This window comes from Solanum tuberosum, unplaced genomic scaffold (genome assembly GCF_000226075.1).
Source record: "Solanum tuberosum cultivar DM 1-3 516 R44 unplaced genomic scaffold, SolTub_3.0 scf00379, whole genome shotgun sequence".
In the NCBI taxonomy this organism is placed as follows: Eukaryota; Viridiplantae; Streptophyta; class Magnoliopsida; order Solanales; family Solanaceae; genus Solanum; species Solanum tuberosum.
Window position 1 is genome coordinate 54,690 of NW_006239309.1, and position 24,060 is coordinate 78,749.

Sequence of the window (24,060 nt, forward strand, 5' to 3'; positions counted from 1 at the left end):
AAATTAAAATATTTCATTTTTTATATAAATTTTATTTAATTTATTTTTAAAAACTTTTGAAAAATAAAATTTGACAAATATTTTTTAGACAGAGTAATAAATACTTATATGTACGGATAATATAATGATAATTCATTTAGCTACCATCTATACTGCCATTTGGATAAATGCTTGACAGATTCTTTAATAATTTTGTACCATCATATAGGAAAAAGGCATAAATACTCCATTATACTAAGCTCTAATTTTTAATTACACATTTTATTTTTTATTATTATGTCTTATTACTCCCTTAAACGATTTTGGAGTAGATTATTTACACCCTAAAGTTTTAGGTGGCATGCAATGTGTGTATTTCAGCCAAAAGAATTATAATTTTTTCGATAACGTTTCATCATATCAATTTCTCTTTAGTATCGATACGACTTGATTAAGATTAACACATAGAAGTTAAAACATGATATTACGCATGTATACTACCGTAGGACTTCGACAGAGATTTTTTTTTTCTTTTACTATTTCAAAAAGTGGTGAAATAAGAAAACATGATAGACATTCACCCGTTGTTTTATTGTAGTGTAAAACAAAGTTAAACAAAGACAGTCTAATCAGATGAGTGGAAAGAAGTTAATGAAGATGAAACTCAAGAATTATTAAAATTAAGTATTAGAAATTTAAATCATACAAAAAGAAATATACCTAATACCTTATTATAACCTGCTTCTCAAAATCGTTGAAATTTCTTATAGCTTACTACTCAAGATACTCTGTTATTGGGTGTACACAAGTAAACAATTAAATTTGTATAAAGTTAAACAAATAAAATACAAATACGTTCTACTAAGCATATACATATATGAAATTGCTACGTAGGACACCATGAACGTCATGATATATATAATAGGGAGATTTATATGATACTATTAAATTGCATTAATTTTTAGAGCTCCCCTTATAAGTTACCTGACCTTATTAAATGACAAGGTCAATTACATCAGTATTAGCAATAATTGTTTAACCCCTGGCCACAAGTTCTTTTTTTTTTTTTTACAAACAGATGCCAAACTCATCAATAAAAGGATCGACTGAAAAATGTCTTTCAATATTCTTAAAACGATTGTCAGTATATCCAACGTAATCTCAGCTAACATCTTTAAAGACAATAACTCAAAACATATTTAAATGATACATATCTAGAGGAGGTTGTTAGAGTTCACGTGAATTCATATTTTCTTCTCTAGATTATATATAATAGTGTTATATTTTTTAAAAATATTTAAATATAGGTGTAAACTCACATTTAAAATATGATATAATAAGATGATGATGATTGGATGTACCTTTTTAAGTGAGGATAGAAATTTAAATCTTATATTTTTATTTTTTTTAGTAACATCTCTCCAAGTGATTATCGGTACACTTTACATTTCAATTAATTTTTCTTTTCTTTTTTTTGCTTTAATCTTTCAAAATTTTCAAGTGTGATTGAAAATTTCTAAAAAAAAATTAGCACTTTAAATTTTTTATATAATTAAATCAAATGTGTATATTAAAATATAAAGAGATAAGTGTCAAAAACACACTTAAACTATTTTCTTTTTTTGAGTTTCATAGCTAAACTATCACTTATTAGTTTGAGAAACACACCTTAGTGGTATGTGTAATACACTCTCTTTTATTTGCAAAAACTTTGCCACATGACATTCCACATGATAAAATACTCCACATTGACAAAAATTAAAATTTTTTTATTAATATTAGTTAAAAAGAAAGACTAAAGTATTACCATCCCAATTTTTTTTAAATAATTTTTTTTTTAAAAAAGTAAAATTAAAATATATTCTCACCCCACTCCACCATCTCCTACCACCCCCCCACCCCCCAAAAAATCTCCCGTCCTTTTATTTTTCAAAATTCTTTTATAAAATATTTTTAAAAAAACCAGACCTAGATATGAAACTTTAAAAAAAAAAAGAAGATAATTTAGATGTGTTTTTTACTCTTATCTCAAATTTAATACTCGTAATATTATATATTTTGAACCTATAATTTTTTAAATTTAACGATTCAATGTTAAGAACTTAAAGATCAAAATGGACAAATTTATATCTTAGATGCATCTTTTCATAATAATACACCCATACTTCTGAAATTGTGAATACGTCTCTGATGCACTTGAAACATTATAATATGAAGTCATTGTAAGTTGAGTAAACCATGGAAGTGCATATGCAAAATTACCCAAGATTATGGTCATTCACCCATTAAAAAGCACTTTGATAAATAAGATACAAGTATGTCGCGCACATCAAAGCAAAAAATAGAAAGAAAAAAAAGTGCATAGATTTCAATTGGATACCCTTCTTCACCCCCCTTAAGCAAGATTAGTTCACGCATCTTCTGCAGAGTACTAACGCAAACTTGTCCCTTCGATACATTATATTGTTCGGAAAAGGTCCAAATATACCTTCATACTATGCGAAATTAAACATATTTTCCCTCTGTTAATACTTCAATTCACTAATGCCCTTACCGTCAAATACTTGGTCCAAAACATGTTGTGCAAGTCAAGCCATAAAATTCTCTCTTTAACCCCACACTCCTGCAACCTTCGGAGATATAAAGTTAGTAATAGAGAAGTGACTACAACAACATACCTAGTGTAATTCCACTAGTCGAATCTGAAGGTAGGATATATGCACATCTTACCCTTACCTTTGTGGCCGGGTAGAAAACTCTCGACTTAAAAAAGAAATTAAAGGGCTCTTTAGTCACAGTTAGCACCGATGAGGATGCAACAATTTACAAACAATGACGAGGCATTATGTTCTAATACAAAGCACTTAGATACAAGATCCAATTTTAACAGAAGTTCAAGAGTTTTCTTCCAAGTTCAAACACTCCTATAATTACAAAGTAAAAACTATATATTTTATCAAAAGAAAAGTCACCAAAGCAATGAACATGCATCTTTTGAATTGACAATTGCTCCAACTATATATAATTCGTTGTAAAATTTGAAGTAAGGTTTGGCTCTGATTTTGTGCACCTCAAGTCAATCAGCTGAGTCTTTTAGGTTGAACACCAGAAGTATGGGCCTCCTCAATACGTCTGGTAAGCAATGATATTCCATAATGTGAGGCAATTGAAGCAGCGTAATATGAAGTCATCGTAAGTTGAGAAAAAACTGGAATTGCATATCCTGTAATGCAAAATCTGGTCATTTACACATAGAAAATTGCTTTAATAAATAAGATTAAAGCATGGGAAAAGATCTTTGATTATTGTCATTAAAGTACTTTCCAGTGAATGTAAAATGAGTGGCTACTTTATTTTCCTTTAAGTGGCACTTTCCCATGAATTATTCCTACAAAATATTATACAGAGCCTAATTTTTTGATATACGAATTTCTATTTTTGAAAAATAAAGTGAAGAAATACTTCTTTGGGACAAGTAGGGGGGAGAGGGTCGGCTGGGCCTGTTTTTTCAATCAATCTCCAGCCGCTCGATGCCGAGCACATCTAAGAGAAAAATAGAAAAAGAAGTGCATGGATTTCAATTGGATACCCTTCTTCACCCACCCTAAGCAAGATCAGTTCAGCAGGCCAATTCACGCATCAAGTACTAGCGCCAGCCCTATGAGTTAACTTGTCCCCTGGATACAATCTATTGTTCTGGAAAAGTCCAAATAGACCCTCATACTATGCAAAATTGAGCATATTTTCCTTCTGTTTATACTTCAATTTACTTAAGCCCTTAGCATCAAATACTTGGTCCAAATACGCCCTTATTCTACCAATTGGACCAAGTATTTAACGATAAGGGCATAAGAGAACTAAAGTACTCTGCTCAATTTTGCATAGTATGAGGGTATATTTGGACCTTCTCTGTATACTGTTTAAACTTGGTACCAAGAATAAGTACGACAAAGCGATAACTAAAAAATTGAGTCTAGTAAAGTCAGATATGTCTAGAATTCTCCAAATTTAGAAGTATTTGAATCTTCGGATCCTTGATTGTCCCTGGAATGACACTACTGTCCATTGACCACACCTCTTATTCAAAAGCTCAAACATTTCTTATCGTGACAAGAAGATGCACATATCTTTAAGAAGACAATTAACCTTAGCGTAACAGTAAGCTTGCTCAACAATGATCTGAAACTAACAAGTTCGAATATATGACATGCATTCAACAAAATACGGGTACCAAAACATGTGCAATTTTCTTATAAGAAGAAAAACAGGTACCTAAACTGTAGAAGACAAATTTTGTGGACTACTCCACTTTTGGCATTGAGCTGTAAGGAAGGAAAAGGTACTTAAATTTATTATGTGCATAGATTGCAGTTTTTGTGGCTACTTAGTTCACATGATTTGAGAACGAACTTGTCAACCACATGACCACGAAAGTTACAGGAATGATGTAGCCTTTTCTTCTCTCCAAGAATTATTTCCAGGTGAGGCTCATCTACTTTTCCATTAAGTATCATAGCACTTCCTTAGTGCTGGTTTAGACATCAAGTCATTACTCATTACAACAACATTCCCAGTGTAGCTCCACATAGTGGGGTCTAGGGAGGGCAGAGTGTATGCAAACATTACCTCTACCTCAAGGTAGAGAGGCTGTTTCCAATAGACCTTACCTTCACTACAAAGTGAGGTTTAGACATAGTCATTCAAAAATAAAATAAAATGCACCCTGCTGAGCCCACATTATATTAGGACCACAATTACCTTATTTGGTCGATTAAGTTACATCTTTAAAATACAACAGATCAACACTAGAGAGGTTATTTCTGATATATGTGATAGTTAACTTCTCACTTGATGGAACATGAGAAATACAAGACCTTTAGAGAACTGGTGATCTCTCTCACCAAAAATATGTTATTTCCATCAAAAAAGTAACTGGAGTAAGGTTGAACATGAGCGAAAGCAGTTTTTCGTCAAGTTTAAAGAATCAAAGTGATTCTACTCTACGTATAGCAAGAAACAGATCAAGGGATGTCTTCTTGATTACAACATTCTTTTTGCATCCATTATAAATTCCGACTCCTTACAGGATATAGTTGAAAGCAATGTTCATTAGAAGTAGATAAGCAGGAGTGAAAATATCACCAACAATTATATAGTTACGTAAAACGGGAGATTATACATTAGTTTTTCCAAAATTACTCAAAATAATGATGGGATAAAGTGATATCCAATTATATTAAGATGGAGAAAGAAAACTAAAACAAAGATACCCAATATATATCCTAGCAAGTAATGATTGCATTAACCTTCAAATTACCAACTTTTAAGCATTAGTGCATAGGGAAGTATTGTTGCTGAGGGTTACTTATCAAAAAAAAAAAAGTTAATATGTTGAGTGTCATGGCAACTTTATCATCATAACATAACACGTGCTATGAAATTAGAACTTCACAGAATTACCTCCAAATGTCGCGCTAGCTGCAGAGAACATGAGTAGTGGAGGAAGCTGCAAGAACAAAACAAGGGGAAGGGTGAAGCTTTAGATAACACATCAATTGTATACTCAACTATACATAGATTTGAGTACAGCACAAAAATCAAGAATACAATGAATAGGAGGGAGAGAGGAAGACAAGAGTTTAAGATCAGAAAAGTGGATAAAGTGTCTACCCCTATAACAAATGGAAGCCACTTTGGACCTTTCACGTGTCTCTGGACGAAAGGAATTCCTGAAAAGTACTAGCGTTAAGACTTCAGCTATGAATTCATTAGATAAAAGAGAGGTAAGTAATTAGTTTAAGATTTAAACCACGATTTACTACAAGGAGAGTAATAAAATAAAGATAACAAAGATAAGCACAGAAGAGATGATTAATTAATCATGCCTGTATTGAAACCATGAATTGCACTGAGCAGTCCACCAATTCCAGAGCCAGCCTACACAAAGGTAAAGAATATTACTTTAACTAGTTGGTAAAAGCTCTTCATATTATGATTGCGCTATAACTCTGTTCACTATGGGTTTATTTTCCTTGTCCAACTGATTATAAAAATTATGATTAGTAAGATTTGGCAAATTTTAATCATAACAATAGATTTGGCTAGTTCGATCTTGCAGTTCAAATACCATTTGAAACAGGTAATATAGCATACTAACCACAACAGTGAAATCATGCAGAACAGGAGTAATTGCCCATTCTCCACTTTTCTGCAACCAAAATCAAACAGAACAGCTCAAATTACTAGCTAGGCATTTCATCAAGCATGTAATAGGCAAGATGAGTACAATTACAAAAACACAAAAAAAAAAAAAAAACGAGTAGAATATGATACATACTGAATTGGAGTTCAACAGAGAAAGACAACGAGGACATCTAGCAGAGCCGAGGCCAGGTTTGATTGTAGGATCATGATGGAGATTCCCTCTCTTCAGTTTTTCTTCATATACCTCTCGTGTTCCCATGTCAATTGAGGGAGGAGCAAAAAAAGAGAACCTTTCAGCTCATGTGTAGAACAACGATATAAGATGATTTGAGATTGGGCCTGCAATGGATGTTGGACTTGAGTTTTTGAGCTTATGGCCCAAAAGTTAGGAAAATAAAAAAGCATAATTTACATAAATCTCACAAGAGCTAATTACATTGTTTTCCTACTCTTTTTTAAATTACAAAAAAATTCTTAAAATTTATGGACTTTCGAATACATCACTGGACTTCCGAATACATAGGGGAGGGATGTATTCGAGAGGAAAGAAATTTACCAGAGAGAGGATAAGACATCCGGATGATATAATAAGATGTGTATATAGGTATTTTTCCAATAAAATAAGAGGAAACAACACAAAGTATAGTGGTATTGGTGCTAATTACACGTTGAAACAACAATTTTTATAATTATATTTCTAGGAAAAAAATTATTTAGGATACATGTATATCTCAGATAGGTAGGTCAAATTAGCTGGAATTTATTCTAGATACACTATATCCAAGCATGAAATGCATCTAGGATATATTGACTATCTCACTCTCCTCTCTTGCTTGCTTCTCTCTCTCTGCCTCTCTCCTTATGTATTTGTATTATAAAATCTATCTAAGTTTTACAAATTTATGTATACTAGATAAGTATCCCCGTGCTAAACACGGCCCCAACATTATAGTCTACATGTTTTAGCTCACACGAACAAGATAAATCTACGTCTGATTTAGAGAGAATAAAATGACTTTACAACAAATATAAAATATAATCACATTGAAATAACAATAATAAGAGATACAGAGAGAAAAAAGGAAATAAAATTACTTCAATCAACATTTTTAACTATAATGATGGGAAGAATCGTGATCTTGCTCAACTCTATATTTAAATCGACTCTGTAGAATCTAGATAACCAACAAATAAGATACAAAAATTAATTTTGAAGAATAAAACAATCTAAATATTATACATTCGCATACCCGTTTTCCAACACAACAATATCACACTTACTATCATGGTTGTTGTTGAACTTAAAGATATATTTATTTGACATATCTAACACCAAACCTTCAATGAAGAAGAAGATCATGTAGTATGTCAGCTTTGAGAGCATAAAATCTTGCAATAACATTACTTGGTAAAAGAAGGTAGGGCTTTAACTTTTAAATTATACTGTCATAGTAGAAATCTAAGTTGTGCCCATATGATGTCATTAATCAATATACACATCATTAGAATTTAGGAGAAAGAATCCATTTCACAATCATTGATATTTCAAGAATAAAATAACCACCTAAAATAATTTATAAAAGTAATTCCAAGAGAATTTTTTATTAACATGATGATTGTCATTTAACTCAAACCAATAGCCCCCTAAAAAGGCAACAACCGTGACAAATAAATATAAAAATTACATAGCATAGCAAATAATTTAAAAAAAAAAGATTTTAATAAGTATATCGAACCTTTGTGATCCTTGAAGAATGACACAACTCTTTCTAAGAGCTACACAATCCAAGGCCTTCCATCTGCATATATCAAATGAACACTTTAATAATTATAATAGACATAAGAGATAAACATAAGAAATTGAAGGATCAAATATAGACAAATCAAATCTCCCTTAACTGAAGCACTTTACGACTTCATATAGTATAATTTTTATATTATCACAAAAAAAGTGAAGAGCAGATCATGTAATTCTTATCTGTTAGTGAAAGCTTTAGTGATCATTTCTCTATGACTAATAAAAGCATGCTAACTAAATCCTCTATAAAATTTGTTCTTAACTGATAATCATTTTACGATTCAAAATGACTTACGGATACAAATCATACAATCAAGAATGACCATATATTGATTATTTACCATCACTTTCTTCTTATATTAGGCAGTGATTGCAATCACAGTGGCACAAGAGGTAAGATATAGCTAAAAGGGAAGCAATAAGTTCGACGTCAAATTACAACAATTTTTCATTATGTTACATTCTTTTGAACTTAATCTTTACTAAAAATTAGTAGAAAACGTATATAAGAATTTAAGTAGGTAAACAAACTCAAAGATATAAGAAAAAAAAAATAGTTGAAGTAAACAATATAGCCTCAAAATAAATCAAATATTTAATTCACTAACCATATTGACATAAAATTACTACAAGGAATGGTCTTGAAAAATTGGCTCCGAGGTTAATGATTCTCTTTTTGAGTACCCTTGCCTTCGCAATGGTTCACAAGAGGAGTGCAGAATCTCAATTCTCCATTTGGTCTCTGTCAAAACTATAAAAAAAAATGATTTTACTGTCCCATGTGTTCTGTACCTAAATGATTTTCTTCCATAAAACTTCAAAGCTAGATATAATTTAAAATTTGATAAAATTCAAATGATTTTAAAGTGTGGTGCAACTGGAAAATCTATGAACAAAACAAGTAAAAATATGATGTTCAACATGGAGATCTCAGATCAGCATAAAATTAAGAGTGACTGACACTTGGTATTTCAAATCCAGGGTGAGGAATATATAAAAGCAACTCTATAAAACATGTAGATACGACATCGGAGGACTGAAGAATGAAAATCTCCAAGGAAAAAGTTTTTAAAACTCATATGAACAGATAAATGAAACATCAAAACAGGAAAAGAATAGCGAGTAGCAAAAGAAGACAGACTCTTGGAACATTTTCCTAACGACATGATCTTGTTGACTCTCTCGTCAAATATTTTTTATGACCAAAATATTTTCAAGATAATGGATTTATCACTGTTGTTCTTCACTTAAATGTAAAATTTGGTCTAGCAGTCAAGTTTCAAACTTGTGATACAGCTAGCACATCTTTGTGTTCCACATAGCACAACATTTACTGTTAAACCAAACCCCTAGAACATGAGGATTCTCTTGGCGCTCACCAACCGCTTATTAAAATTTAATAAAATTCATAGATACTCTTTTTTATAGCTCAACTAATTCAGTGAAGGACAAACAATCCCTTGGTCCCAAATAACAAGGTAACTTCTACTCTTACAGGTCAAGAAAAACACTGGCAGATATTAGACAGTAATTTATTCAGGTCACATGGTATGACTTTCTCCTACGTGCTAATTGTGTTTGAAAACATAGAGTACAGTAGATGTCGTGCTTATTCCACACAACTTAAGCTAGCCATTTATAATTGTGGCGGACAATTGTTTTTGAGAAAAAAATACTATGCCACATCTTTTAGTTATGTTTTCCTATTCAATATTTTAGCTTTTACTTCCTTTAATCTTATTCTTTTTGCTTCCCAAGAGTCGAAACAATGGACAATAGAACCATTTGGAATAGATTGAAATGGTACTTTCCAAATGTTCAACTTCTATTTATCAAATAGGACTTCATCTGTGACATATTTAAACAATTGTTTAAAGCCTAAATAGCCTAAACTATAAATGGACCTCTGTGAGCTTCTAAAATATTTTTTAGTCATGGCTAGTAGCCCTGTTGATCCTATTCATATGATTTGCCATAATGAAATTGCAATATCTAAATAGTGATGGGGCAGGAGTCACCTCTAAAACTTAGTGGTAAATGTGACGGCTTCTTCATATGATATTCCAGTAATTCAAATCCAAAAGTGGAGACAAAGGTTTCAATCCTCAAAATTTCACAAGAATATAGTTTTAAGTCATCATCTTAATGAAAATTTGAATATATAACACAAATATCATAAGAGGAATAAAGAAAAAAATTATACTTAAAAGGAACAAGGAAAAAAAGTACCTTGCTATTGTTTTTCAGAAAATATGACAGAATATTCCTGGATCCAATTCTATATACTTCCCAGTTCACAATCATAAGGATCACAAGTTTTAAGTGTTTATTGAATCAACAACGCCTACAAAGAGAGCAAAAATTAACTGTTAAGAGAAGCTGAAAATAGCAAGGAAACTGTATGTAATGTATATGTTTCTCTGTTTTCAACTTAATTGACAGAATGGAAAAGTTAGATTGGAACTTTCTGTCAACAATGACATTAAAAATAACAAGGAAATCGTATCAAATCTACAAAGGAATTTTCTTCAAGCCAAATTTTATTTTTTTTCCTTCTCTTCATAGGTAGAGAAATTTCATCATGGAACAACAACACTCAAAGAAATTCAACAGTGAAATTGAAAAATGAAAATTGTAAGAAATATAAGTATAGATAGAGTTAAAATATTCTTCAAAGTGAATAAGAAGAATCGAAGGCTATTATTCTTTTTTCTTTTTTTTTTGGTTAAAATTAGAGGTAGTGGTAGGGAAAGGGAAAATGCGAAGGGGATTACAATGCGGAGAATCAAACCGTCACCAACAAGGCAGAGTTCAGGTAGTCAACAAAAACCAATTGAGCTACTAAGCTTCCACAAATTGAAGGGCTATTTTGTTTCAGCAAGAGTCGATATCTCTGCTTCGAAGAAGAAGGATGTTTTAAGATCACAAGGTTAAAATAAATTTAATGAATGAGAAAAGATTTTTTTGCCCGTGGATTCACTTATTATGCAACTCACATTAACATACAAATTGGTAGTAAAATAATTGAGAATATACCCAGTTTGAGCACAAAGTAGTATTTTGAATTGGAGCTTTTATTTAGAAAAATAATGGCCAAAAGAGTTACTATCTACATTATTTGGCAGACCTCTCCAATTCATTATATTTATTAGACAACAATCAAGATAGATGAAGCTCAAATGACACTTCTAAGAACAGAACAATCTCCGCTAGATCGGCAATTTCTTCTTAGGAATCACTATATTATTAGCCAAGAATTAGTATATAGGTTATGGATTCTTCTCAGGAACAATAACTTATGTCACACAAAATAACAGGGCATCAAAATTATACTTTTTGAAACAATCTTCTTTATTAAATTTATTGACTTAAAAATAAATAGCAATAGATGAGATAATCAAAAAACCTTATATCACCCCCACAAAGTACAAAAAGACTTGTACAATTACCAAATGAAGCTTTAATAGTACAGTTGACTTAGCTAAAATATCAATAATGCATAATTACCATTTTACCCTTGCATAATAACATAATTGCTAATTTGCCATTGGTCGTCCCATGGTTCATGTTTCTATATAATAGAAATTTGCATCGAGTATCAATTTCATTCCATGTATCTAATGTCAATTTCATCAATGTATTTGGTATAAAAAAAATTAGTGTATTTGGGTCGTAGCCATGTTGTTTTAATGATGATGTTGTTTGAATCCAATCAAAGAGAGAGATTTGTTGGCTTTATGCGGCGGATCGAATCTCTCTCGCAGAAAAGGGGGGAGAGAGAAAATAAGGGAGATAAGAAAGTGGAGAGAAATGTGGTGGGGGGGGGGGGATTGACTATATTATTGTTGTTGATGAGAAAGACATTGTACTCAATAACAACATCATTAGTTTTAATCAAGACGTCAAAAATGTGTGTCTCTGTCGGAGCATAAACATTAGACATATCCTCAACACTTAGATATGACCATATTCCTACTTGAAACACTTAACTTTGAAATTCTGATAAAGGACTTGATTTGAAATTATTTCGCCAATAGAGAATAAAGAGTAGTATCACTAGTTGTGACAAAAAAAACAAGAGCCTTTAGAGAACATAAATACAATCAAAGAGGAAAATATCAATTTCGCTAACAATAAGCATTTTGTAAACACTATACATAATATATTCCTACCTAGAATTGAACAAGTACAAAGTCATGTTAATGTGTTAAAGTTTATGAGTTATCCCACATATATTTATGATGAAATTTGAAATCATGACAATTCAATACAATTTTGTAAGTTATCCTGTCGATTTGTCATGACTTGCACAACATAAAGGTGCTATATTTCAAATATTTTTATTAAACTTAATAAAGGGCTATTTCTGCACAAATATCTTACTCTAATTCCAGCTGATGAAGCCCAAATTGTCCTTCTCAGTCCATATTGCTAAAAGCCCATATTTTATCGGCCCATTCCCGATCTAAAACCCTAGAAGCTCTATACATATATACAATGTGCTCTATATTTATCTTACGCTAGGGTTTCAGTCGTTCTCTCTCTCTTTTCACAAGCACCTACAGCGAGAGCAGAAGAAGAAAATGCCGGCCGGTCATGGTTTGAGGTCTCGAACGAGAGATTCATTCTCTCGTGCTTTCAGGAAGAAGGGTACCATCGCACTTTCAACCTACTTGAGGATTTTCAAAATCGGAGATTATGTTGATATCAAGGTGAATGGTGCTATTCACAAGGGAATGCCTCACAAGTTCTACCATGGACGTACTGGTCGTGTTTGGAATGTTACCAAACGTGCCGTTGGTGTTGAAGTCAACAAGCAGGTCCTTCCTCTCTCATTCACTTCACACACAATTAAACTTTATTTTTGAGCAATTTTTGTATGATTATATTGTGAATAGGTGCTATTACTTTGTCTGTTTTGTTTTTGTTGATTGGATTTATTAGGTTTAGGTAGGTGTAATTGGTTTAGGTGTAGAGATCTAGCATTTACTCATTTTGCCTTGCCGTGAATGTCTGCTTATATTAGTAACTGCTTGGATTTGTTGATTTGATTCATAAAATTATGATGTTATTGCTAGTTCTTGTAAAAAGATATGGTATCTCCTGATTTTCCTTTGCTCATTCATTGTGGTGAATATTTGTTCTAACTTTTTGCTTAGTATTGGCGGATTAGTTCCTTTTTGTGAATGTCTGCTTAAGATTTGTTGATTAGATTTATAGGTCGAGACATTTAATGCTTGTTTCTGTTGAGATATATGGTATCTTCTCATTTTGCCCTTGCTCGTTGTTCCTTGTCTGTTTAGTATTTGCTGATTGAATTCGTAGGTTCAGATAGAGATATATGTTGTCTTCTTTGCTCGTTGTTCAGTATTTGCTGATTGGATTCGTATGTTTAGATAGTAATAGATAGTTCATGTAAAGAGTGCCGCGGTACTCTCAGTTTGCTGTTCTTCATTCATGTTATTGACACTATATTTTTAAGTAACTAGCTATGTCAATCCGTTTGCATATATGTTTTCTTTTGGTTTTAATGCAATAGCTGCAGTGTTAGAGCTAGGAATTTATACATGGGGATTCAAAGAAAATACTCGACTGTGACACATAGGTGCTAACCGGTTGCTTGAAGCAATGCTTGAATCCCCTTTGTCATGACACTAGAATCTTCCCTTATGTTGAGAAGATTCAGTATGTCATCATTTAACCCAAGCATTTATTTGATCTGTACAATTTTTTTTGGCAAAAAGTGTGTTTGTTGTGTTGTAAATACTTGTCATGAATTAATGGAGTAGTTAGAGTTCTGCAGGGTAAGTTTCTTTTATTAAGTTAAATTTAGCGTAATGGACCTTAGTGAGAATGTATATTGGTTTAAAATAATCCTCAATTGTATTTTTGATCAATAATGGGATGTCATTTTGGAAGTTGGGGAACAAAAATTTCTGAACAAGTTCTTATTTTATTGTATTATTCAATATTGAGTTGATTTGTGGTTTATACAACTTCATGCATAGACCAGATTAAAGACATTGACTTCATGTTTATTGGGCTTTCTCTTATTCCTTCTTACTCTTTGAATGATATTTGACACATTCTTAGAATTAAAAAATGATGTGTTTTTGTTATTTCTTCAAAACACTGCTGTTATTTCCCTTATATGCGTGCAATAGTAGGATACTGATTGAATTATCAAAGACATTATAATCTATATTGGAGTTTTAACTGTTTTTTCACATCCTTGATGAGAAAGGCTTGTTGCTGAAGGTCTCTTTTAGTGTGTTTGCTTGTGTTGTTCCTTTCTCATAGATGTTTGTGCTGTATGTCAATCTGACTCCTTTTTGTTCTGTTTCTCAGGTTCGTAACAAGATCTTAAGAAAGAGGATCCATGTGAGGATTGAGCATGTCCAGCAATCTCGATGCACTGAAGAAGTCAGGGAAAGGATTAAGAAGAATGATCAACTAAAGGCTGATGCCAAGGCTAGAGGAGAAATCATCAGCACAAAAAGACAACCACTCGGACCCAAACCAGGGTTTATGGTTGGAGGTGCTACTTTGGAGACAGTTACCCCCATACCATATGATGTGGTTAATGATTTGAAGGGAGGTTATTGATCTTAGTCTGTTTCTGAGAGGTGTTGTTTTTTTCTATTTGCGTTTCTGAAATTGAAAGACAGAATTAGTTTTGTTGGTGTCAACTCCAGACATTGCTTGTTAGTTAAATTTTGTTTACATTGCCATTAGAGGCCTTTGTTGAACTTTTACTACAAAAGTGAAGTCAAGTATGTCTATCTATTGCCCAAATTCCTTGCATTTTAAGATGATTTTTTTATACTGCTGTATTCTTTAGCAATTTGATGATGCATATGCTTTTCGGAGAAATGGTATGTGAAATTACTTGAGAATCACGAGGTGTTGGGTTTAACTTTGATGGACAGAGTTACCCATAAGTTCTATTTAGTATACACTCAAATGAGTAATATTATTCGTTGGGCTTTTGTTTGTTGGGTCTCTAAGGAGATTATTAGTTATAAATTGTGTAACCTTTAAGATAATCAAGTAATTATACACTGTACATGTCCAATTTGTTGTTCTGATTCAATTTTTGGATTCGTTGAAATATTTGATTATTATTTTATGATTCTGCAAAATCTGAAGGAAAAATCAACGATCTGTTAGGGTTGATATTTTTCCATTACCATTATTGTGAAAGCACGTCTAAGATAGTTAATCTGGGGCAACTTATTTTGTGACCACCCATAATTGTCTAACAATATTGAGACTAATTCATGAATTATAAATTATTAATCGAACCATATTTGATGGTCAGTAACTCAGTATCAAGAAAAAACAATGGATTCAATTGAACCCATCCTTATAATGCTAGATTTAGCAACGTTCATTATATTTCTTGGTCGATAATTAAACATTTGCAGTACGATTTCAACGTGTATTGTAGATTCTACCGCATAATGAGCTAGTCGGGTTAAAAAGTTTTGCTCCCTATATACATATCGAATGTGTCTGTTATTCAACGTGTGTTTTTTGGGGAAGAGAAATTGGGGGAGGGGATTATAATGCGGGGAATCGAATTCTCACCAACAAGGTGGAAGTTTAGGTAATGCAGTGTTGATGAACATGAACTAGATTGTTTTGGTTTACCAAAATGTTTCAGTTACGAGTATTCCAAATGTTCCATGTGAAAAAAGGCATTAGGATTTTGTCTTTTTAATTGCCGTAGGCATGTTATCCATATGTCATGCATGCCAAAATTTAGTCTTGGCTACATTTCTAACTTGTATTTTGGCCTTCTTTGTTTTATTTATGATGTATGTATTTGGCATATTTATATTGGAACTCTAATTAGTTTGGTTTTATGCATGTAGGTCCATTTAAAGAAGAAGTGTTTATTATCGATTTGTTTTCCTATACAATACATAAATCTAAAACATCTGATTAAGAGTGAAGAAATTCTATTCATTCCATTACAATTTTTCATGGACATATATTTTGGTTCGACAAAAAGCTCCAATGGCATTTTTCTTTAATATTTTTTGAAAATCAAATGGATCATCCACATCTATAAACATAATAATAAGATAATGACTATGCTAACAATTAATAATTGTCGATTTCGAATGCCTATTTGATTATCGAGGTATGAATAAAATGAAGATTCAAGTTTTAGCACTTCCGTTAACATGAGTAAAATGAGAGTAAATAGTACTCAAATATAGGTAAGCTATTAAGCATAGATTTTATAATAATTAATATGAAATATGTATGAAAAATGCATGTCTATTCATATAAAGATGAACGAGTTTTTAAATTTTCAATTGTTCAATGAATCAAGCAAACTAAATGATTCAAATAATCTAATTAATTAAAAAAATTATTCAAACAATCATAATAGTAATAAAATCTCTCAACACATATATATATTTAATAAATTTATTTATTTGTTGTTACGAACACTCACAATACATGTATACTAATGAGAATAATTACTACTTACTAATTATAATTAAGTTTAATGAGTAATTTGGTTGATTTCAAATATTATTTGACATAAGTCATAATGGGATATTATCAAAATTTATTTGGCAAGTACCTAATAGTTTTTTTTTTTTTAAAAAAAATTATTATATATATATATGTTGTTAATTAGCATGTCCGGACGACTCTCTTCAGCTCCGCTACGACCATCTTTCTTCTCTCTGTAAAACCCTAAATCGATTCATTTCTGTCTAAAATTTTCTCTTTTTCTTCGATCTGTCAGCTTTTCTTCCCAAATCTTTCAACTTAGCATTTGATTCCATGAGATCTCTGTCAATTTTTCTCTGAATTGGGTATTTTTTCTCCACTTTTTAGGGCTTTTCTGTTGAATTTATTGACGGTGTAGAAGCAGAAGGTAAGGCTGGCGATTGGTGTAGAGTACAGGTTATGGCGGATCCGCCATATGTCCGCCAACGACAACGAATTTTTCTGAATTGTTTTTGCTTAGTATTTGTTGGTTGTGTTTGTGGAGTAGTGTTGAGAAGAGAGTGGAAAGCTTTTTGTGAACTTCGAGAATGCTGAGTGTGTTACGGGTGCATCTCCCGTCCGATATACCGATCGTAGGCTGTGAACTCACGCCTTATGTCCTCTTACGACGGCCAAACAAGGATAAGTCTGTTATTTCTGAGGATGTTTCAGAGTCTGCACCGATTGATGGATATTTCTTGAGATACAAGTGGTCAGTTGGTTTATTTTTAGCTTTTTTCGGTGTATATTGCTATATTTTTTGCTTTGTGATTTGATTCTACTGTGTTTGTTTGAAAAAAAGAATGTAACTTTATGGTGTTTCTAATTTAACAAAACATTTTGTGTAAGTTTACTGTTTAGTCTATTAAAGTTTGAGGATTTGTAATCAAGCAAATGATAGGCAAACAGGATAAAAAAGACTGTCTTTCATGTTCCAATTGAGCTGAATAGATGATGTATTGGAAATAGCTCCACTGTTCTGTGATCCCCTAAAAAAATTGGTGAGGATTTTTCGTGCTCTGTATGTGAAAGCAAAAAGGGGCAATTTTTGTCTAATTCGTTCTTCCTAAGTTTTCTTTTTTGTATGGAAAGTCAAATGTTGTGCAGATGGGAAACTTTTTTTAGATATCGGAACTTTCTGGTAGCTCAGGTGGGTAGCTCGAAGTTACTGATTGGCAGTTTTAATTCCTCACTTTATGAGGACATTTAGTAGATGGTGGATACATGATCCTGTTTGGAATGATACTATCAGGCATTTTGTTAGGCCTTTGCTAATTGATTGACAAATGTGGGTTTTACTGTTGCATAGTTGTACCATTTTAATAGTGGTGGGTCTTAGTGACAGATATGTGAATTTAGGTTGAACCTTCAGGATTTGTTGCCAAACAAAAAAAAAAGAACATATCTATTAACTTGGTTGATGCTTGCGTTTCACTTGCTTGGAGTGGCTTGAATACTCACATTTTATGGTTTGAGCCAGCAGATGGGAAGCTTCTTTTTGTTTTCTTGGTGTGTGTGTGTGGGGTGGGTGGGGGTGGGGGTTAAGTGAATGAACTGAAAGTTGTATTCTTTTGGCAAAAAAGAAATATGTCCGCTGAGGATTTCCTATCTTCACAGTGGCTGCTATCTTTAAAGAAATAGGATTAGAATGGCTTTGAGTTAAAAACCTGCTGTCATTCTCCTTCAAGTGCAGTTAGGTTACTCTGAAAGTGCAGTTTGGATTTGATTCTGTCATAGTATCTGAGAAAAGTTCCATGATAAATATTATCAAAGTCTAACCTCTGTATGAGTGTAGAAGGTGTAACTTGCTACTTGGAGCCGTATGAGGTGAAAATCTCACGTACGGTTCTGGAACGGAGATTCTTTCAATTGAATGACGACCGTAACGGATGTCGGCTCAATCCGAAGGAAATTACTGGTACTATATTTTAGTACAATGTTCGGTTGCAAATGCGTAGGTAGGGTGTATAAGAATTGTACTGGTACTATATTTTAGTACAATATTTGGTTGCAAATTCAAGTCTGGTGTATTAGTTATACACTCCATTCGGTACTATTCTTGTACATATTAAACCATGGTATTAACAATATGGGGTACTATTCCTATTCTACTACACCTATCCCTATTCAGTACTATTCCTATTTCAATACACCTTATTCATTTAATACAACAAACCAAACAGCCGATAAGAATAATCTCAGCATAATGAATCCCAACATTAATAATACACCCGAGTTAGTATATTCTTATCCATTCTACCAAACGACCCCTTTTGAATGAGATACTACTGTTACTTGGAGAAAATTGTCATTATTTGGGATCAATTTCCCGAAATTGGAAATATTTGACGTTTTATCGCGATCATCTCATTGATGAAATATCTACCTGTCTGGTTGTCTTATCTGTTTTTTTGAGTAAAGGTAACTTTGTACTCACAAAAAACTCATCAACAAAAGATGATGAGGAACATTTTACAATTCACACGTGGTGTGTGCACTTACTTACCTCAGTAAGGACTACTCAACAAAAAACTTTACAAGTTACCTATGAAGTTAACTATGTGTACTGTATCCCCTACCATATCCTGTTTACACCAAAAATAAAGTAAACTAACGCATTGTATTCTAATCTTCTGGCTCTTGATCCCTTTACCTTCAAAAAATCTTGAATTTCTCTCCTTCCACAATATCCACCAGACACAAGCTGGGATGGATCTCCACCAATCTTCACTGGCTCCTCTGCTGCCAATACCTTTCCAGCAGTTGAGTAACTCCATAGTAGACTTAGGCATTACCCAACTGTCTCCTAGGATATAGAGGAACATGTTCCACAGATTTGTAGCTGCTTTTCAATGAAGAAATAGATGGTTATCCACCTCTGCTTCTCGATTGCATGAATACACCTTGAGCAAATCAAGGAAACCTCTTCCTTGTAACACTTCACGTGTTAGGCGTGCTTGTCTTACCACCAACCAATTAAAATAAGCTACTTTTAATGGGATTTTAACCTTCCAAATTAACTTCCAGGTCCTTACTTCTGTGTTGACTTGACTATTGTTCCTCCTCCAGTAGCAAGACGTCACTCTGAAGACCCCTTTATCTTATTTGTGTTGTGATGTTATCTTATTGCCCTGGTTCTTTCGATTTTTGGCGGAGAGAAACATAATTTGCAAGCCAGGTATAATGTGGTTTATATTATTCTTTGATGAAGAAATTCCGATTTTATTTGGATGACTTGATCCTTTCTCTAATAAATTCCATTCCATTTGATGTGGAGGTATTCGACCGAGCACATAGTTTAAGAAATTTAATACGACTATTTAACGTGTAACCCAAATATATGCAAAGTAGTTTAAATTAGTCATGACATTAAGGGTAAAATGAGGATGCTAATATTAAATAGTTTCTTAAAGAGAGGAAGTATCTATCTTTTTGGTACAAACTAAAAAGGTAAGTGTGTCACTCAATAAAGGGATTATGTTGTAAGATATAACTATTGAGATGTATATTTTTCTTATTAAACATATGTTCTTAATTGGGTGTGCTTGAAAGTGACGTTAATGATTAGTTCAGATAGAGGATCTAGCCGCAGTAGGGTTCTCCTTATTTATTCTGCATGGAGCTGAGCTGAGAAAATACTCACAATTTACGCCCTGATATTTTTTCCTCATGTTCTTACCTTACCTTTAGAGAAGATGCCCATCACATCTTCTATAATGCATTAAAATGTTAAAGAGTCCATCATCTTAGGTGTCTAGTTCATTTCCTGATACGTCATATATCTTTTATCTCGTTCACTAGAAATTTCTTGCAAGTACATGTATTTTTTGGTTGATAAGTTTTAAACTTGTTCTGGTCCAATTATCTTGATAACTGTTGCTGGGAAGTGGAAACACTAGCATTCCATGAATTTAACTTAGTGACAGGCTAAATGCTGAAAGTAAACTTTGATTGGATGGTCTGCGCAAGTGCCATATTTGAGCGGTATCAAGGAAAATTTAGTGCTATAGATGAACTATTAAAGCAATAAAGTGCCACTAGGTGTGCTTAGTATTGAGCTGTTTGTTGCGCAACCAGCTTTATATCAATGTATAAAATCATTAATATTTACTCAACAGAATATAAGTGCAATAAAGGGAGTGAGTTAGGAAAAAAATATAAGAAAAGGGAATGAGTGACTCATCATCTGTGTTGGTGGGTGGTAGCAAGCTATGTTGCTCGGACTCTTCAGAAACGTCGGTGAGTGTGTGTCGGATCCTCCAAAAGTAGTGTATTTTTGGAGGATCCGACACGGGTGCGGCAACAATTTTGGAGAGTACAAGCAACTTAGGTAGCAAGTACCTGGTGGAATAGTTGAGGTGCATGCGAGCTGGACCGGATACCACAATCAATTAAAAAAAGAGAACGAAGGACGCATTTCTGAAATTCACATTTCATGTGAGATCAGTGGGCTCTTATTGCATTTAAAAAAAAAAAGTGAGATCAGTCAGCTTTTAACTACGCCAGTCGTATACGGTGATTTGAAACTAACCTGTTGTTAATATTTTATGTAATTTATATGGATTGTTTGGCTTTGTCTCAGTTAGGAATCAATTGTTATCTAGCGGTCTATTTGTGAAAGAAAATCCTAAAATACTTTCAGCAATAAAACAAAGTGTCACAGTTGGCTGGGCCCCTGGGATCGCTTCACCAATTTTTCTATTTATGCTTATGATAATTTTAGCAAAGCGGCGGAGTTTGTTGGACCGTAACACCTCTGTTTTGTACTTGAACTTAATACTTTCTCCACCGGTAACTGTCTGATTTCTTTTGCAGGTATCGTATACAAAGTGATAAAAAAGTTGCCATCTGTAGTATCCATCCATCTGAGCAAGCCACATTGCAGTGCCTTGGGTGTGTGAAGGCCAAAATCCCAGTCACTAAGAGTTACCATTGCTCACCTAAATGCTTCTCAGATGCATGGCAACATCATCGTGTTCTGCATGAACGTGCTGCTAGTGCTGTAAATGAAAATGGAAACGAGGAGGAAGAAATATTTGGGCGATTTAATAGTACTGGGTCTGGTGTTACTAATGCAAGTTTGGCTTCTTCTCAATCAAGTGGCAGCTTGGCGAATGGAACCACACCTTTATATCCTGCAGCAATAACCCAGAGAAATGGCAGTGAAACCTGGTTTGAAGTTGGACGGGCTAAAACATATACGCCATCTGCAGATGATATTGGTCACGCGCTTAAATTTGAATGTGTTGTTGTAGATGCAGAAACAAAATTACCTGTTGGACCTTCTAGTACCATATTGACGTCCCGAGTTATTCCAGCTCCGTGTCCAACTCCACGTCGCATGTTTTCAGTTAGCGGAGTTGATATTCCTGGACATCTGGATTTGGATGGTCGATTATCTTCTTCAGGAACTTTCACTGTGCTCTCCTACAATATTCTGTCTGATGCCTATGCAACAAACGAATTATACAGTTATTGCCCCTCTTGGTCTCTTTCTTGGACATATCGTAGACAGAATCTTTTGCGCGAAATAGTTGGCTACCGTGCAGACATTGTTTGTCTTCAAGAGGTAATGGAGTAATATCTGATAATTGAATTAACATTTTTGAGTGGGTTGCTTTTACAATTTTTGTAGAGGTCAAACTAATTTCAGTATCTTTGATGGGTAATTTTCTAAATTTGCTCTTTACTCGAAAATATTCTCTTTTCTTTCCTTAATGAAATGGTAATTTTGCTTTACTGAACTTGATTGGCTACTAAAGGAAGATTTTCTCATCAGTTAAATGTTATATATGCTTAACACGTATGACGTTAATTTCCGCTATAATCGTTGTGGAAAATAGGAAGTATATAGAAAGAAGGGGGAAATACTTATGTGTCATTGCTATATGCTTCCGTTTCAGGTTCAAAGTAATCATTTTGAGGAGTTCTTTGCTCCTGAGCTGGATAAACACGGTTACCAAGCTCTGTTTAAAAGAAAAACAGCTGAGGTTTGTTCTGCTCAATTTATGTTTGTATTTGTGAGTTTTTGAATTTTTAAACCGACCAGCTCTCATCATATACAGGTGTTTAGTGGGAGTATTAACAATATTGATGGTTGTGCTACATTTTTCCGCCGAGATAGATTCTCACATGTTAAAAAATATGAGGTACGAAGTATTGTGTTGAGAAGGTCTTTACTTTCTTTATAGTAGCATACTAGAAAGGTTGCTCTTGCATCATTACAAATAATAATCTCATGCTTCTATTGCAGGTCGAGTTTAATAAAGCTGCACAATCTTTGACTGATGCTGTGGTTCCCATTGCCCAAAAGAAGACTGCATTAAATCGTTTGGTTAAGGTATCTTCCTGAATTGCTCTAATGGTTCATCTTTGTATTGCCAGAGTTTGAATTCAGAATTGGCCTATTATGTCTGACCACCTGTTCTATAATAGGATAATGTTGCACTTATAGTGGTTTTGGAAGCGAAGTTCAGCAACCAGGGGGTTGACAACCCTGGGAAGCGTCAACTAGTTTGTGTGGTAAGGAATATGATTTTTTCTTTTAACTTTTCCTTTTACAGTTGAAATCTTCAGTTTTTTTTCTCTGGATAAAGGTCTGCCTGTGCTTTCTTATAGCCCCATTCTATGCTGACATGTTAATAACTCTGGTCATGTCATGGTGAATATTTTCTTACTAGACTTGTCCTTTTGCTTAATAAAGCAAGTCAGTAACACTGAGAAGTACCTCTCCTGGAATGTTAACTACGCGTACAATTTTGTATTCCTGGGATAGCTTAAATGAAATGTGGATCATAATCTATATCGAGCTGATGCATCTATTGAAATTGTTCCTTCCATTTCTGTATGCAGGCCAACACACATGTAAACGTTCAGCAAGAATTAAGGGATGTCAAACTGTGGCAGGTTACTATTGAATACATTATTAAATAGGTCTCCTCCATTCTTTTCTGGTTAAAAACTCATTGTCTTTACTACTCAGGTTCACACACTTCTTAAAGGACTTGAAAAAATCGCTGCCAGTGCTGACATCCCAATGCTTGTCTGTGGGGATTTTAATTCGATGCCCGGAAGGTCAGTTGTTTCTTGAATTTTTTTTATTGGCACAGTTGATACTGTTCTCCCAAGCCCTCTCCACTTCCTGGAAATAACAGGCTGGAAATACCAATACTAATGTGAACTGTCACAATGCAGTGCTCCTCATACACTTCTTGCTTTGGGGAAAGTTGATCCAATGCATCAAGATCTAGTAGTGGATCCTCTTGGTATTTTGCGTCCAGCTTCAAAGTTAACACACCAGCTCCCATTGGTAAAACTTCAATAACTTTTGGAAGGCTTCTATTCCTGTTCCTGCTTCCCCACCATTTTGTCTCTCATCCTCTTCACTCTCCATATCCACCTTTTATACAGTAAGTGTGTGTTCAGTATGGAGGAAAATGATTCCCTAGTGGAAGTAGAGAAAACAAATTCCACAGGTGACATTCCACAATGGTTGTATCCTCCCCACCCTCCAACACACCTCATCCTCACCCCCATCCCCATCCCCGCCACCCCCACCCTGACCC

The 24,060-nt window shown here is 33.5% G+C and overlaps 3 protein-coding genes and 1 long non-coding RNA gene across 4 annotated transcripts in view; 2 read left to right on the forward strand and 2 right to left on the reverse strand.

The window, feature by feature from the left end:
- Window positions 1-2,247: 2,247 nt before the first annotated feature.
- On the reverse strand, window positions 2,248-6,130 carry LOC102597697 (uncharacterized). Its single transcript, XM_015302883.1, has 6 exons — window positions 6,107-6,130; window positions 5,865-5,916; window positions 5,650-5,708; window positions 5,440-5,485; window positions 3,050-3,202; window positions 2,248-2,609 (listed from the first exon to the last, which is right to left on the reverse strand). Exons 1-5 carry the CDS (start codon window positions 6,128-6,130, stop codon window positions 3,060-3,062), a joined length of 324 nt encoding a protein of 107 aa, XP_015158369.1. The 3' UTR covers window positions 2,248-2,609; window positions 3,050-3,059.
- A 5-nt stretch (window positions 6,131-6,135) lies between these two features.
- On the reverse strand, window positions 6,136-11,464 carry LOC102597925 (uncharacterized). The gene is made up of 6 exons (XR_001471595.1): window positions 11,431-11,464; window positions 10,211-10,325; window positions 8,590-8,732; window positions 7,920-7,982; window positions 6,317-6,522; window positions 6,136-6,187 (listed from the first exon to the last, which is right to left on the reverse strand). It is a non-coding gene; the product is annotated as an uncharacterized lncRNA (long non-coding RNA).
- A 1,018-nt stretch (window positions 11,465-12,482) lies between these two features.
- On the forward strand, window positions 12,483-14,785 carry LOC102598242 (60S ribosomal protein L21-2). Its single transcript, XM_006362145.2, has 2 exons — window positions 12,483-12,801; window positions 14,330-14,785. The coding sequence occupies exons 1-2, from the start codon at window positions 12,565-12,567 to the stop codon at window positions 14,585-14,587; spliced, it is 495 nt and encodes a 164-aa protein (XP_006362207.1). The 5' UTR covers window positions 12,483-12,564; the 3' UTR covers window positions 14,588-14,785.
- Window positions 14,786-16,652: 1,867 nt separating this feature from the next.
- Window positions 16,653-24,060, forward strand: part of LOC102598581 (carbon catabolite repressor protein 4 homolog 1-like) — a 9,532-nt gene continuing 2,124 nt past the window's right edge. Inside the window, exons 1-9 of the mRNA XM_006362146.2 lie at window positions 16,653-17,207; window positions 21,311-22,064; window positions 22,399-22,485; window positions 22,561-22,644; window positions 22,749-22,835; window positions 22,931-23,017; window positions 23,348-23,401; window positions 23,478-23,569; window positions 23,690-23,804. Of these exons, the coding sequence (XP_006362208.1) occupies window positions 17,044-17,207; window positions 21,311-22,064; window positions 22,399-22,485; window positions 22,561-22,644; window positions 22,749-22,835; window positions 22,931-23,017; window positions 23,348-23,401; window positions 23,478-23,569; window positions 23,690-23,804 (1,524 nt within the window). The 5' untranslated portion in view covers window positions 16,653-17,043. The remainder of the gene's footprint in view (window positions 17,208-21,310; window positions 22,065-22,398; window positions 22,486-22,560; window positions 22,645-22,748; window positions 22,836-22,930; window positions 23,018-23,347; window positions 23,402-23,477; window positions 23,570-23,689; window positions 23,805-24,060) is intronic.